Below are 14,381 nucleotides of genomic sequence, written 5' to 3'. Positions count from 1 at the left end.
CATACAGTCATACCTATGGAGCGTCGGATGTCAGCGGTGACATGTCCGCTGACATCCGACCCGCTCCGATCCGAAAAGTGTAACGGAGGAAAAACCTACTTTTTCCTCCGTTTTCGGATCGGATCGGATGACGACGGACACTACGGACCGTCATCATCCGATCCCCCCATAGGGGAGAGCGGCGCTCTGACAGGTCCGTCGCTGCACAGTGTGCAGCGATGCACCTGTCATCTTCCTGCTCAGCGGGGATCGGCGGAGCTATCCCCGCTGAGCAAGCGGATGTTCACGGGGCGGATCATGACTGATCTGCCCCGTGTGAAAGAGGCCTAATGCCCCGTACACACGATCGGACATTCTGACAACAAAATCAATGGACTTTTTCCGACGGATGTTGGCTCAAACTTGTCTTACATACACTAGTGCCACGTACACACGAGCGGACTTTACGGCAGACTTTGTCCTGCGGCCTTTTTGACTGACTTTCTGAATAAACGGACTTGCCTACACACGATCAACCAAAGTCCGACGGATTCGTACGTGATGACGTACAACCGGACTAAAACAAGAAAGTTCATAGCCAGTAGCCAATAGCTGCCCTAGCGGCGGTTTTTGTCCATCGGACTAGCATACAGACAAGCGGACTTTTCGACCGGACTCGAGCCCGTCGAAAAGATTTGAAACATGTTGCATTTCTAGGTCCGTCGAACTTTTGGGAAAAAAAAGTCCACTGGAGCCCACACAGGATCGAATTGTCCGACGGACTCCGGTCCACAGGACTAAGTATGCCGTAAAGTCCGGTCGTGTGTACGCGGCATTAGTCACACAAATCTTGTTGAAAATTCCAAACGTCAAGAACGCGGTGATGTACAACGCGTACAACGAGCCGAGAAAAATGAAGTTCAATAGCCAGTGCGGCTCTTCTGCTTGATTCCGAGCATGCGTGAAACTTTGTGCGTCGGAGTTGTGTACACACGATCGGAATTTCCGCCAATGGATTTTGTTGTCGGAAAATTTAAGATCCAGATCTCAAATTTTGTTTGACGGAAATTCCGATGGAAAATGTCCGATGGAGCATACACACTGTCGGAATTTTCCGACAACAAGCTCCCATCGAACAATTTCCATTGGACTGTGTGTACGGGGCAATACACTGTATTTGTAGAGTGATGATGTGCTGAGTTTGCTTAGTGGTATCATGATATTGCACCATTATAAGATAAGATATCAAGAGAATGCAATTACTTTAACTAAGTTTACAAGGAAGATGAGCAAAAATTTTCTAATTTAATCCTACATTGACAATTTGCCTGTTGTACTAATACTCAAAAGGGCACAAAGGACTAAAAATTAGGAAAGAAATATGTAGGCAGCTTGCCTTAACATTTTTTGCCAAACAGGTTAAAGCATGGTTATGCAGGAGTTAATGTGCTCTGTAGTGTGCCCCCCCCCCCCCCCCCCCCCTGCATGTATCAATTCCTGTTTAGAGGGGATATAGGCAGGAAGAGACGGGAACTTGTGGTCTTCTAGCCGGTAGGAAGTTTGGAGTGAGACCATAGACAGAAGATGTCATTGTACTCAAGATTGAGGTAACCCCTCAAGCGGAGTAGCTGGCTGGTGAAGTCCACTCTTAGACGAATGAAGCAAGGGGGTCGCAGCCCTAGGAACAGGATACCGAAGTAGCTTGGCACTAGAGCAGGAGATGGTAGCAGAGCCGGTTTGCAGGCAGCGACCAGCGGCAGTAACAAGGGACCAAGTCAGCAGGCAGAGCAAGTCCAGGAAGAAAGCCAAGGTCGGTAACCGCCGGGCAGCGCAGTACAGAATCAACAGGCAAAGAAAAGGCCAGTAAACAGGTCGAGGTCAGAGAGGAGCAAAGGCAGAGTCCAGGAGAAAGCAGGGTCATACACAGGTAGGCAGGTTCAATGGTTCAGGTCACAGGAATACAGGTAGAAGCTGAAGACCATTCAGCAACTGCTCATGGTGACAGGCCGGTTTAAGTAGGCAACTGGGTGCCAAGTATGCACACTAATGCATGTGCGTGTGTGCAAGTGCGTCACGAATGTAAGCACGATGAACAGGAATAGTACATCTTTGCCTAAAACTATTAGCATGTGAACAATGTATATGCCCACGAATATCAGCATAAGCCTGCACTGGTTTTCTGGTGCTAGAATCTGGTTTACCTTACACATGGACTGAAAACTTTATTATCCAATTTGGGAAGGTGGCTCAACTTATGGTATGAGCACCGCAGCACAGCCAAGCACAGCACATCCTTAGCCCTGTACAGCATTTACAGTATCTCACAAAGCTTGTATAACAGTGTAAATTTGCTGTCCCCTCAAAATAACTCAACACACAGCCATTAATGTCTAAACCGCTGGCAACAAAAGAGAGTAACACCAAATTTAACACGCCTGCTCCCCATTCACACCTAAGACCTTGTAACACTAAGGAGTTACATGACACCGGGGGAGGGAAAATGGCCAACTGGGCCCAATTTGGACATTTTCACTTAGGGGTGTACTCACTTTTGTTGCCAGCGGTTTAGACATTAATGGCTGTGTGTTGAGTTATTTTGGGGGGACAGCAAATTTACACCGTTATACAAGCTGTACACTCACTACTTTACATTGTAGCAAAGTGTCATTTCTTGTGTGTTGTAACATGAAAAGATATAATAAAATATTTACAAAAATGTGAGGGGTGTACTCACTTTTGTGAGATACAGTATATCAAGAGAGACTGAAAATTAGATTTTTATTTAAAACGTTGCACCAAAATGTGTTGTCAGGAAATAAAGAGGACAATGATGTGAAAAAGATGTTCCAACATTAATAGATAGTAAATGTGGGCGTTGGCTTGAGTCCTGGTAGATAAGTATTCTAAGGATGAGCTTACATATACAGTGAGGATTCTAGGTCTCTCCTGGAGGACATTGAAGCTGTCCAGGACTGAGAAAGAAGGTTTGTATGTGCTAGATCAGCCTTTTTCAGCCAGGGTACCGTGGCACTCTGGTGAGTTTTCTGGGTTTTTCAGGTGTGCCTTGGCAAAATGCTTTAAAAAAACTGGGACAAATTGCCCAGAAATTGTGAACAAGCAAGCCATTCACACCTTACTTTTTGTTACACAAAACCACAGGTTTTTATTGTACAACATTATAACCTTGCCACTGGCATCCTAACAACCGATGACATCATTGGCTGATAAGGAGGGTGTCAAATACCTGCACAACATCCTTGTTTGCCTCTTTAAAGCCTCGTACACACGATCGGATTTTCGGCAGGGAATTGTGTGATGACAGACTGTTTGCCTAAAATCCGACCATTAGTACGCTCCTTCAGACAATTGTTGTCCAACTTTCGGCCAACAAATGTTGGATGGCAGGCTAGTAAATTTTCAGCGGACAACGTTCTGTTGTCAGATTTTCCTATCGTCTGTACACCAGTCCGTCACACAAAAGTTAAAAGTACAAACACGCATGCTCGGAATCAATGCTCACCAAACACGACATTAGCAGAAGGGGCCCAAAGGGTGGCGCTCAAGAGCTGAAATTCCACGTAATACGTCACTACTTTCGTGTTTGTTGGCCGATAGTTGTGTGCCGTTAGTAGGCAAGACAAGTTCCCGGCATACGCCCTTTAGGACGAAAGTCTGACGCTCTGTTGGCCAACAATCCGATCGTGTGCACCAGGCTTTAGCCCCTTTCTGCCAGCTCTGGAATCACATTAAAAGAGAAAAGGAGAGGAATTGAGGGAGAAGATAAATGCTAAAATACTAGTCAGTTCCAGTGTGATAAGGTGGAGGAATAAATCACCTCTAATGTCGGGGGAGGGGCACATGTTTGGATGCTGCTGCAAAGTATTAGTTTCGTTTCTTACATTTTAGTTTGGTGTGCAGAATTTTAAATGCTACCTTGGCTAAAAAATTGTTGAAAAACTGCTAGACAACAGTGATGTGCGCTGTAATGGGTACCAAACCATTATTCTACATGATAGACCCACTATGACTTATGTCTACTGCTAACAGCATTGTGTTTTATATTACAGGTGCCCAGAATCTAACAAACCCGACACCAGCCAGCCATGCCCTCTGCCCTGCACTAGAGACTGTGTGGTCACCCTTTTCAGTGAGTGGACTCCGTGCCCAAAAACCTGCCAGCCTGGTGAGTGTACATGTAACGCCAAGTCATCCTTTCCAGAAAAGAGGTTACAGTTGTATTAAACCAGGGGTCTCCAAACTGCGGCCCGGGGGCCCTTTGCCTGCCTTTCTCCGGCCCTTGGGGCACTAATCCTCCCACTGATACCAGACCCTATTCTGCCATCTAACACCAACAATGGAGCATCATTTCACTGACACTAATAATAGGGCACTATTCCTCCTTATGATATCAACAATGGGGCCCTCTTCCTCGAACCTAATACCAAATGTAGTGATGTTTACTGATGCCAGAAAAATTTCCACTCCTGCTGGCCAAGATCTGGCCCTCCTGAAGTCTGAAGGACAGTAAACCGGCCCTTAGTTTAGAAAGTTTGGAGACCCCTGTATTAAACCCTCAGTGTTTTTTAGGTTTAACCCACTGAGCACAATAAAATAAACATCCCATAGTAAGCTGTTTGTTAAAATTATTCCCCCGGCACTTGCCGCTTACAACGTTCAGTGCTGCTGGCTCCTGCTTTCTTAGTGCTGATTCCCTGAACTTCCAGGCTCCACGGGAAAGAGTTAACTGTTAACAGTGGAGTCTTGAGCCAATCTGTTTTCTGTTTGCTTGGAGAAGGGATGTGCAGTGGAGTGCCTTGCCATTCTAGGCTACAGGGCTGTGTGTCTCTATTGATGCACACAGTGTACCCATGGTATGTATGTGAGCCGCTCAGACTGCATGTAAGTATAGTCCTGTGCCTGCTGCTGTGAGTGCTGGCCGGGAAGGAGCCACCCATATTGCAGACGATGATAGACGAGAGGTAAAAGTCGCGGGAGCGGCACATCAAAACAAGACCCGCTGTGTGTGAACAAGTGGCAGTGCCAGCCTGGACCCAACCAGGCCACTCCTCCAACACGTTTTGCTCCACCATCCGGAGCTTTCTTATGGGTATGGAGTCTCCTGATAGAGGGGCAGTTTATATGCATCATCGGCCACCACTAAGTGAGTAATGAAGTGTCAGGTGTGTGGAGCAGCATAGGGATTATATCATTAGGAAGATACATAGGCAAAGCAACTATAGGAGATCTAATTGCTAAAAAAATCTTGAATGGCCAGTCTCTAAGTATATACACTATGTTGTCAAAAGTAATGGGACGCCTGCCTTTACACGCACATGAACTTTATTGGCATCCCAGTCTTAGTCCGTAGGGTTCAGTGTTGAGTTGGCCCACCATTTGCACCTATAACAGCTTCAACTCTTCTGGGAAGGCTGTCCACAAGGTTTAGGAGTGTGTCTATGGGAATGTTTGACCGTTCTTCCAGAAGTACATTTGTGAGGTCTCCCCTCTAATTCATCCCAAAGGTGTTCTATGAGGTTGAGGACTCTGTGGGTGAGGTGAGGACTCTGTGCAGGCCAGTCAAGTTCCTCCACCCCAAACTCGCTCATCCATGTCTTTATGGACCTTGCTTTGTGCACTGCTCCGAATCATTTGATGGGGATTATGGTGTGGGGTTGTTTTTCAGGGGTTGGGCTTGGCCCCCAGTGAAGGTAACTCTTAAGGTGTCAGCATACCAAGACATATTGGACAATTTCATGCTCCAAACTTTGTGGGAACAGTTTGGGGATGGCCCCTTCCTGTTCCAACATGACTGCACACCAGTGCACAAAGCAAGGTCCATAAAGACATGGATGAGCGAGTTTGGGGAGGAGGAACTTGACTGGTCTGCACAACCCGATAGAACACCTTTGGGATGAATCACATAGTTACATAGTAGGTGAGGTTGAAAAAAGACACAAGTCCATCAAGTCCAACCTATGTGTGTGATTATGTGTCAGTATTACATTGTATATCCCTGTATGTTGCGGTCATTCAGGTTCTTATCTAATAGTTTCTTGAAACTATCGATGCTCCCCACTGAGACCACCGCCTGTGGTAGGGAATTCCAAATCCTTGCCGCTCTTACAGTAAAAAATTAGGGCTCCTTCACATGGACGTGTCCTTGTACGGAGCCCGCTCTGCTCAGTGGGGGATCGCTCCGTCGATCCCCGCTGAGCAGGCAGATGACAGGTCCATCCCTGCACACTGTGCAGGGACGGACCTGTCAGAGCGCCTCTCTCCCCTATGGGGGATCGGATGACGACAGACCGCAGAGTCCGTCATCACCCGATCCGCAGACGGATGGAAAAGTAGGTTTTTCCTTCGTCACACTTTTTCGGATCGGAGCGGGTCGGATGTCAGCGTACATGTCACCGCTGACATCTGATGCTCCATAGAGGTCTATGGACCGTTCGTTCAGGTCCGCCTAAAAAACTGACAGGTGGACCTGAACGGATCGTCCGTGTGAAAGAGGCCTTAGAGCGGAGACTGCAAGCCAGGCCTACTCGTCCACATCAGTGCCTGATCTCACAAATGCGCTTCTGGAAGGATGGTCAAACATTCCCATAGACCCACTCCTAAACCTTGTGGACAGCCTTCCCAGAAGAGTTGAAGCTGTTATAGCTGCAAAGGGTGGGCCAACTCAATATTGAACCCTACGTACTAAGACTAGGATGCTATTAAAAGTCATGTGTGTAAAGGCAGGTGTCCCAAAACTTTTGGTAATATAGTGTATATTGGTATTGCATGTTCAAAGAGCAGTTCTTATCCCTCAGAGCTCTGAGTATGTAGAGTACATGAAATGATGAACAATGAGGCACTGATTAGGGCACAGAATTTGCCGTAAATGAGAATTCTTGATAGTAGAATTCAGCATATGTATATTACCATTGCATATATTCAGAGCTCTAAATTAAAGAAACCAAAGAGTATATGCCATAATATAGACAATAAACACCTGTAAGGGGATATAGTTCCTGGATATCACAGATTTTTCGTTTGGTTTGTGGTGAGTATCTGAGAATAGTGTGGGTGAGGTGTGTGAATGTGTGTGTGCAATGAAGTGTTGTGTGTAAGTTGGAGTATGATGGATGTATAACATGTAGGGTGTTAATGGATAATAGTATGTGGGCTGTGTGAGTGTAATTCTGCCCATACATTAGTAGAATTTTGTTCGTAATGTTTTATTTTAGGAACGTTTGTTCTATTTCTAATTGTTACTGTGGTCAAATCGACATTCATTTTTTCACCAGAGTGATAAGAAAATTTGAAGGAGCAGGATGGAAACATTTTCTTTAAACTAATATACACCAGTGAATGTAGTTTTCGTTTGGTTGAGTTAATTCATTCCGAAATCGAACATTAAAAACAAACAAAATGTTGAAGTACTTTTGAATGACATTCGTCAAGTCATTAAATGAACTGAGAATCTCCATACAAATTTTCATAGGAAGCTTCACTAGGAAATCTATTACAAAACACAGCACTCTGTGTGCATAGGAACAGCGATCTGGCTGTTTCTTCTCCCTGCAAAGCAGGAAGAAAAAATAGCCAGATATGTTAGTTAGACATGTGCAATTTGTTTCGTTCCGAATTCGTTTTTTAACTCATTTCAGTGAATTCATTCATTCGCAAATGTCCGAATTAACGAAAACCAACTTTTCCGAATATTTGTAAATTCGAATATTCAAAAATGTGTAAAGTCGAAAAATTCATAAATTTGAAAAAAAATTGTAAATTCGGGAATTCGAAAAAAAATCGTAAATTCAAAAAAAAGGCTGCAATAGAGCTATGGCTATGGCCTTCCCCATTCCAGCATACTTTGCCTTAGAGTCGTTTTGAGCAAATCCATCTTTGAATAGTTAAGTTGTCATTGGCCATGACTATGCTTTTCAGCAGCCAAAAAACTTTTTTTTTTTAACAGTTCAAACTTTCTAACTAACTTTAGCACAATTTCAGTGTTTCCTGGTTCTTCCCAGGTTTTACCCATTAGCTGGAGCCACTTTTTGAGCCTCAAAGAATGAATGCTGCAGGCTGCATCTAATTCCCTTCCCTCCTGTACAGCTACTAAATGACAAGTGTCTTAGTTATTTTTATTTCAAGCTGAGTGTTGAGGTGATAAACCTGGTAGATTTAGCACACAGCTAAAGTGAACAATGGCTGGGGTGAGTGTGCAGTGAACCTAACACTGCAGCGGAGATCCCCCCGGCTCCCTTCGGCTGTACTAGATGAGCATCAGAGAACAAATGAAAGGAACGGCTGCTTGATGGGCTTCTCAGATGGAATCTGCAACATCTGTGATGCTATTATTTCTAGCAAAAAAAAGGAAAAAAAAAACCTGCAGAATTATAGAAAGAAATAATAGAATGTTCAGGGGGAACAATCTTTGTCTCGACACGGGAGACCGCACTACCTGGGTAAACAGCTCTGCTGAAAATAATCGAATAGGCAATAAGGTGAAGGAAAAAACTCAACAGCTGTTTAGTCTGTATTTTTCCAAGCAGAATATAAAAGAAAACAAAAGAGATAATAAACTTTTTAATAGAAGAATTAGATCATCCTTTAGACTGTATGACTTTATTGATCTGCAGAATGCTAACAATATTAGATGATACTCTGTTGTCAGGGAGCCAAACAACCTAGAGCAGGTGCCGGGAAATATCTTATTGAAGTAAATTTAGAAGTGACTTATAAGTCCCAGCGCAGGAGGCCATTAGGAGGTCTTATTGTTGAACCGGTTTTGGGCACCTGGGAAACAAATACATCTTTAAAAAATTTTTTTGACTATGCCAACGTTGTTGTGCTTTCATTATGGCTTAATGCCATACAATTTGTTTTGCTAACTCCAGCAGATAATGTAGTGTGATTTTATTATGTTACATGCAAGATCCTATAATAGCAGCAGTTTGTGTTTGCCAAAATGATTTTCTATTACTATTTTTACAACATTATTAATATTTCTATATTACAGAACACAAAAAAGTCTGAAATCCAAATAGTGTATGTGGCAGACCCAACCAGGACAGGGGCTTTTGGAGGGGACTGCAGGGTGGCCTCTTGTCTACTGACTATGGGCACAGACTTTTAAGGGAACACTATTTGAATTCTGTTCCTCCTAGGTGTGCATTGTTAATTGAGTCACCTATTGTGTCTGTCTGTCTGCTCATCTTGGAGATAAGATTATTATTGTTGTCCACGTTGCCCTGTTACATGCGCACGGGGTGTGCCGAGTGTGCCTGGGCACACCCTAATCACCTGTGCAGTGTTTGTGTAGCCCCATGCTGGCTGTCTCCTGAGATCTGCCTGGGCTGCTGTGAAAGGCTGCATATGAGCAATGTGTACCCCGTGCTGCTTATGAGACAGTATTACATTGAGCAGATATTGGGGCTTGTAAGAGCTGCTCAGTGAGTGACACTGTCATGTATTGTAACTGTATGTAAAGAGAGAGAGGAGCTGTCAGAATTCAGCGGTAATGTCGGAAGTGGGCGGGACCGAGCAGCTATCGAAGACCAGCCAATTGGATGGGGTCTGGGCGGGCCGCTACGTGTATGTGGCTCCGCCCCCTTTCTTAAGCAGGCTGGTGTTCGATAGCTGCTCGGATTTTCAATCGGATTCAGGTCTGGGCTCTGGCTGGGCCATTCCAAAAACTTTAGTCTTCTTCTGGTGAAGCCATTCCTTTGTTGATTTGGATGTATGCTTTGGGTGGTTGTCATGCTGAAAGATGAAGTTCCTCTTCATGTTCAGCTTTCTAGCAGAAGCCTGAAGGTTTTGTGCCAGTATTGACTGGTATTTGGAACTGTACATAATTCCCTCTACCTTTACTAAGGCCCCCGTTCCAGCTGAAGTAAAACAGCCCCAAAACAGGATGCTCCCTCCACCATGCTTCACGGTGGGTATGGTGTTCTTTTGGTGATGTGCAGTGTTGTTTTTGTGCCAAACATTTCTTTTGGAATTATGGCAAAAAAGTTCAACCTTGGCTTCATCAGACCATAACACATTTTCTCACATACTTTTAGGAGACTTCAGATGTTTTTGCAAAATTTAGCCAAGCTGGGATGTTTTTCTTCGTAAGAAAAGGCTTCCATCTTGCCACTCTACCCCATAGCCCAGACATATGAAGAATACGGGAGATTGTTGTCACAAGAACCACACAGCCAGTGCTTGCCAGATATTCTTGCAGCTCCTTTAATGTTGCTGTAGGCCTCTTGGCAGCCTCCCTGACCAGTTTTCTTCTCGTCTGTTCATCAATTTTGGAGGATGTCCAGTTCTTGATAATGTCACTGTTGTGCCATATTTTCTCCACTTGATGATGACTGTCTTCACTGTGTTCCATGGTATATCTAATGCCTTGGAAATTCTTTTGTACCCCTCTCCTTACTGATACCTTTTAACAAGGAGATCCTTCTGATGCCTTTGAAGCTCTTTGCGGACCATGGCTTTTGCTGTAGGATGCGACCAAGAAAATGTCAGGAAAGACCTACTAGAACAGCTGAACTTTACTTGGGGTTAATCAGGGGCACCTTAAATGATGGCAGGTGTGTACTGACAGGTGTGTACTGAGTTTGAATGTGATTGATTCATTCTGAACATAGCTACATCCCAAGTTATAAGAGGGTGTGCACACTTATGCAACCACATTATTTTTATTTTTTATTTTTACTCCCCCCCTAAAAGATTTCGGATTGTTTTTCAATTGAGTTGTACAGTTTATAGGTCACATTAAGGGTGTAAAAAGTTCTGAAATTATTTATCTTTGTCTCATTTTTTTACATCACAGATACCTGACATTTTTCACCTGACTATTGTGGGACGTTATATGTTTATGTTGTTTAGCTTACAGGTTAATTAGATTACTAGTCAGCTATTAGTTGCTAGATGTGGATTAGCATTATGTGTATATTGGCTGTTCCTTAGCTATGTTAATTATTTTACTGTTTGCATAATGTGATCAAATTCTTATCTGATCTGGTGTACTATAAATTCTGTGTGAGTTTTCAATAAAGGAAGTTCCAGTTTTTCTAAGCTATTGTCGGCTAGTCTTGGATGCTCAGCTATATATCTGGTCCCTGGTTCCAGACTGGAGGAAGCAATATATAGATGGAAGCACCCAAGCTGGGTGCTGGATGGTTCCGTCACAGTGTATATATACACAAGGTCTGTCTGGAAAAATTCTAGCCTTTGTTAATATAACTAGAAAGGTTCCCATGACATCAATGTAACCTGGTAGTCAAGGAAAGTGGACTGGAATGCACATGCATGAATATTGACTTCCACTAAAATGAAACTTTAGGCTCCAAAATGAAAATAGGCAGACAGGCAAGATTTTTAACCACTTGACCTCTGGAAGATTTACCCCCCCCCACCCCCCCATGACCAGGCCATTTTTTGTGATACGGCACTGCGTTACTTTGACTGAAAATTGAGCGGTCGTGCAACACTGTACCCAAATAAAATTTGTAATTTTTCCCCACAAATAGACCTTCTTTTGGTGGTATTTGATCACTAATGCGTTTTTAGTTTGATGATATTTTTTACTTTCTGCTATAAAACTTATGCAATTTTTTTTTTTTTAAAGTGTTCATTCATTTAGGCCAATATGTATTCTGCTACATATTTGTGGGAAAAAAAATCCCAAAAAGCTTATATTGGTTTACGTGAACGTTAATAGTGTCTACAAACTATGGGATATATATATTTATATATATTCTTTAATTCATTTATTTTTTTATACTAGTAATGGCGGTGATCAGTGACTTATAGCGGGACTGCGATACTGCAGCTGACATTCTGACACTAGCTGACACTTTGTGGGAACCAGTGGCACTAATACAGTGCTAAAAATATGCACTGTCACTGCACTATAGATACTGGTTGGGAAGAGGTTAAACAGGAAGATCAAGGGGTTAAATGTGTGCCTAGCAAGTGTTTGTGTTTACCGTGTGTGCTGCTTTTACCAAGGCAAGAGATGGATTCTAGGCCCTGCTTTGCAGGAACACAGAATCCATCCCTTCCCCCCTGTCAGAACAGGGATCTACCTTGTTTACATAGGCAGATCCCCACTCTGTATATTTTACCAGTGACCGGCAGGTGCTGGAGGACATTGAGTGCCCGGCACCGGCAGATCAGCTTCCGCCAAATCTGACGGAACTCCTGCACATGTGCGGGAGTGATGTCATCCAAGCCTGGCCAATGAACGCGTCTGGTGCTTGAGACCCGGAAGCTGGCCGCCCGAAGATATCATTGGCCAGCAGTGAATTCCGGGGGCGGAACATCACTGGATTCAAGGTGAGTATAGTTTAAAAGCCGAATTCCAGGACTTCAGCCACTTTGTAAAAAGTGCATGCACACTATGAGTTAAGTCCAAGGAGGTGCATAATATCTTGATCTTCCACACTTATCTCTATTATTTATATCTGACAGCTTTATGCAGGAGCATTAGGAGCAGTGTGAGAGGAGAGAAGAACACAGGGAAACTATGCCTGCCCCTCCCCTCTGCTGCTCATTCAGAGGAGCCTTTGTATTTTATATACAAACATAATAATATATAATATATAACATAATTCAAAAGCTTCAGTGATTGTGCAGGTGGGTGCGGAGGGGGGAAATAACTTTGTGCCCATCTTCCGGGAGTGCAATAAAATTGTAAATAATAGAGATAAGCCCAGGAGGTGTCATGCACTCCCTTGGACTGAATTCACAGTGTGCCTTCACTTTTTACAAAGAAGCAGAAATCTTGGAATTCAGCTTTAATCCCACCTATGTACTTGATTTTGCCCTATTTCCAAAAGGAATCATGATATTGTTTATGTGATAACTTAATATTCTGTTTCAGGGAACAGCTCTGTGGTTAGACAGACCCGATACAGAATCATCATACAGGAGGCACTTAATGGGGGTCAGCACTGTCCAGACACCATATATGAAGAGCGAGAGTGTGAGGATGTCCCTAACTGTCTTCTGTTCAGGTATTTATTGTTAAGCTTCTGTATACATATAAGGGGATCCTAAAAATGTTACACTCTTACAGATTGAACATGACAAGGTTTTGGAATAAATCTGCAGTTAAAATTTTTACTTTTAAAATGTAGCTAGCGTAAGACGTATATTCATACATGAACAACTTACTTGTGAGCAGCTTGTCAAAGACATCACACTTATCCATTTGACTATGCCCTCCTTTCTACCCAAAAGTCTAGCATTATCTTTGTTCAGACGTCATCGGGGGTCAGCATCCACAATGTAAGGCCAGGGTTGACCCAATCATCTAAATCCCAATGGCTGTGATTTGCCTTTTATGTTCTTGTGAAAATATATAAACTAAATATATGTGCTCGCGCTAATGGTGTAACCAGAAAATATATATAATACAATACAAAATGCAGCTGCTATACACAAAGTGCTGATCACTTGGGAAACATATGAATATAAATATAGTTTTTGCAAACACAATGGGTGAAAATACAATAGATGATGAAGAAAACAAAGTCCAAATAAAGTGACTAAAGGTGCTCCAATCCAAAGTGAAGGAAATATAAGGTGCTTCATAAATGTTCAGGTGTGCAACACCCCCTCATGTATCCCCACTCACCAGATCAGAACGTCACTTCCAGGCCCGTGGAACGCACACCAGGAACGGCGTTTTTACACTCACAGCTCCATGTTTGAGGCTTGTTTGATCTCACTTTTTGTAAGTACCCACTCCCTTTTACAATAAAACCTTTTTTTAATGGTACTTCACTATCAGTTCCATTCTTTTTTACATTTGGGTACCTGTTCTCTGGCTGAGAAACTTCATAAAGGAATTCTGGACCTGATGACTTGACACCATAACTGCCAGGATATCTTTACCAAGCTTTAAGTGACCCAGCAGACTGAAAAGCTGGGGGTCGTTATGATCTGGTGAGTGGGGACACATGAGGGGGTGTTGCACACCTAAATATTTCTGAAGCACCTTATATCTCCTTCATTTTGGATTGGAGCACCTTTAGTCACTTTATTTGGACTAATTTATTTATTTGGATACATCTATTGTATTTTCACCCATTGTGTTTGTGAGTGATATATTTATATTCATATATTTTTTGTTCTTGGCCCTGTGTACTTGTCAGATACAGCCCAGCATCCTGGTGCTGCCTCTCAGTCTTTGACCAGTTAGTGTAAAAATCCATCACACTCATAGGTCTCAGTCCCCCTGCTGTATCTCATTCTATGACAAATTAGTGTAAAAACCAATCGTACACAGCTCAGTCCCTCTGCTGCCTTTAACCCTGTTACCATACATATTAAAGATCCATCACACTTACACAGTTGAGTCCTTCTTCTGACTCTCACTCTTTGACCAACAATTGGTAAAACCCATTACATTA

General features: G+C 43.2%; 1 protein-coding gene across 2 annotated transcripts in view; it reads left to right on the top strand.

The window, feature by feature from the left end:
• The window catches only part of THSD7B (thrombospondin type 1 domain containing 7B), an 807,368-nt gene that overhangs the window by 411,268 nt on the left and 381,719 nt on the right, over positions 1–14,381 (top strand). For both annotated transcript variants that reach the window (XM_073634254.1, XM_073634253.1), the window contains exons 11-12: positions 4,047–4,162; positions 12,848–12,980. In XM_073634254.1, coding sequence (XP_073490355.1) covers positions 4,047–4,162; positions 12,848–12,980 — 249 coding nt within the window. The remainder of the gene's footprint in view (positions 1–4,046; positions 4,163–12,847; positions 12,981–14,381) is intronic.

Source organism: Aquarana catesbeiana, linkage group LG06 (genome assembly GCF_042186555.1).
Source record: "Aquarana catesbeiana isolate 2022-GZ linkage group LG06, ASM4218655v1, whole genome shotgun sequence".
Taxonomy (NCBI): domain Eukaryota; kingdom Metazoa; phylum Chordata; class Amphibia; order Anura; family Ranidae; genus Aquarana; species Aquarana catesbeiana.
The sequence above is the reverse complement of the archived record's forward strand: the minus strand, read 5'-3'. Positions and strand labels throughout refer to the sequence as shown.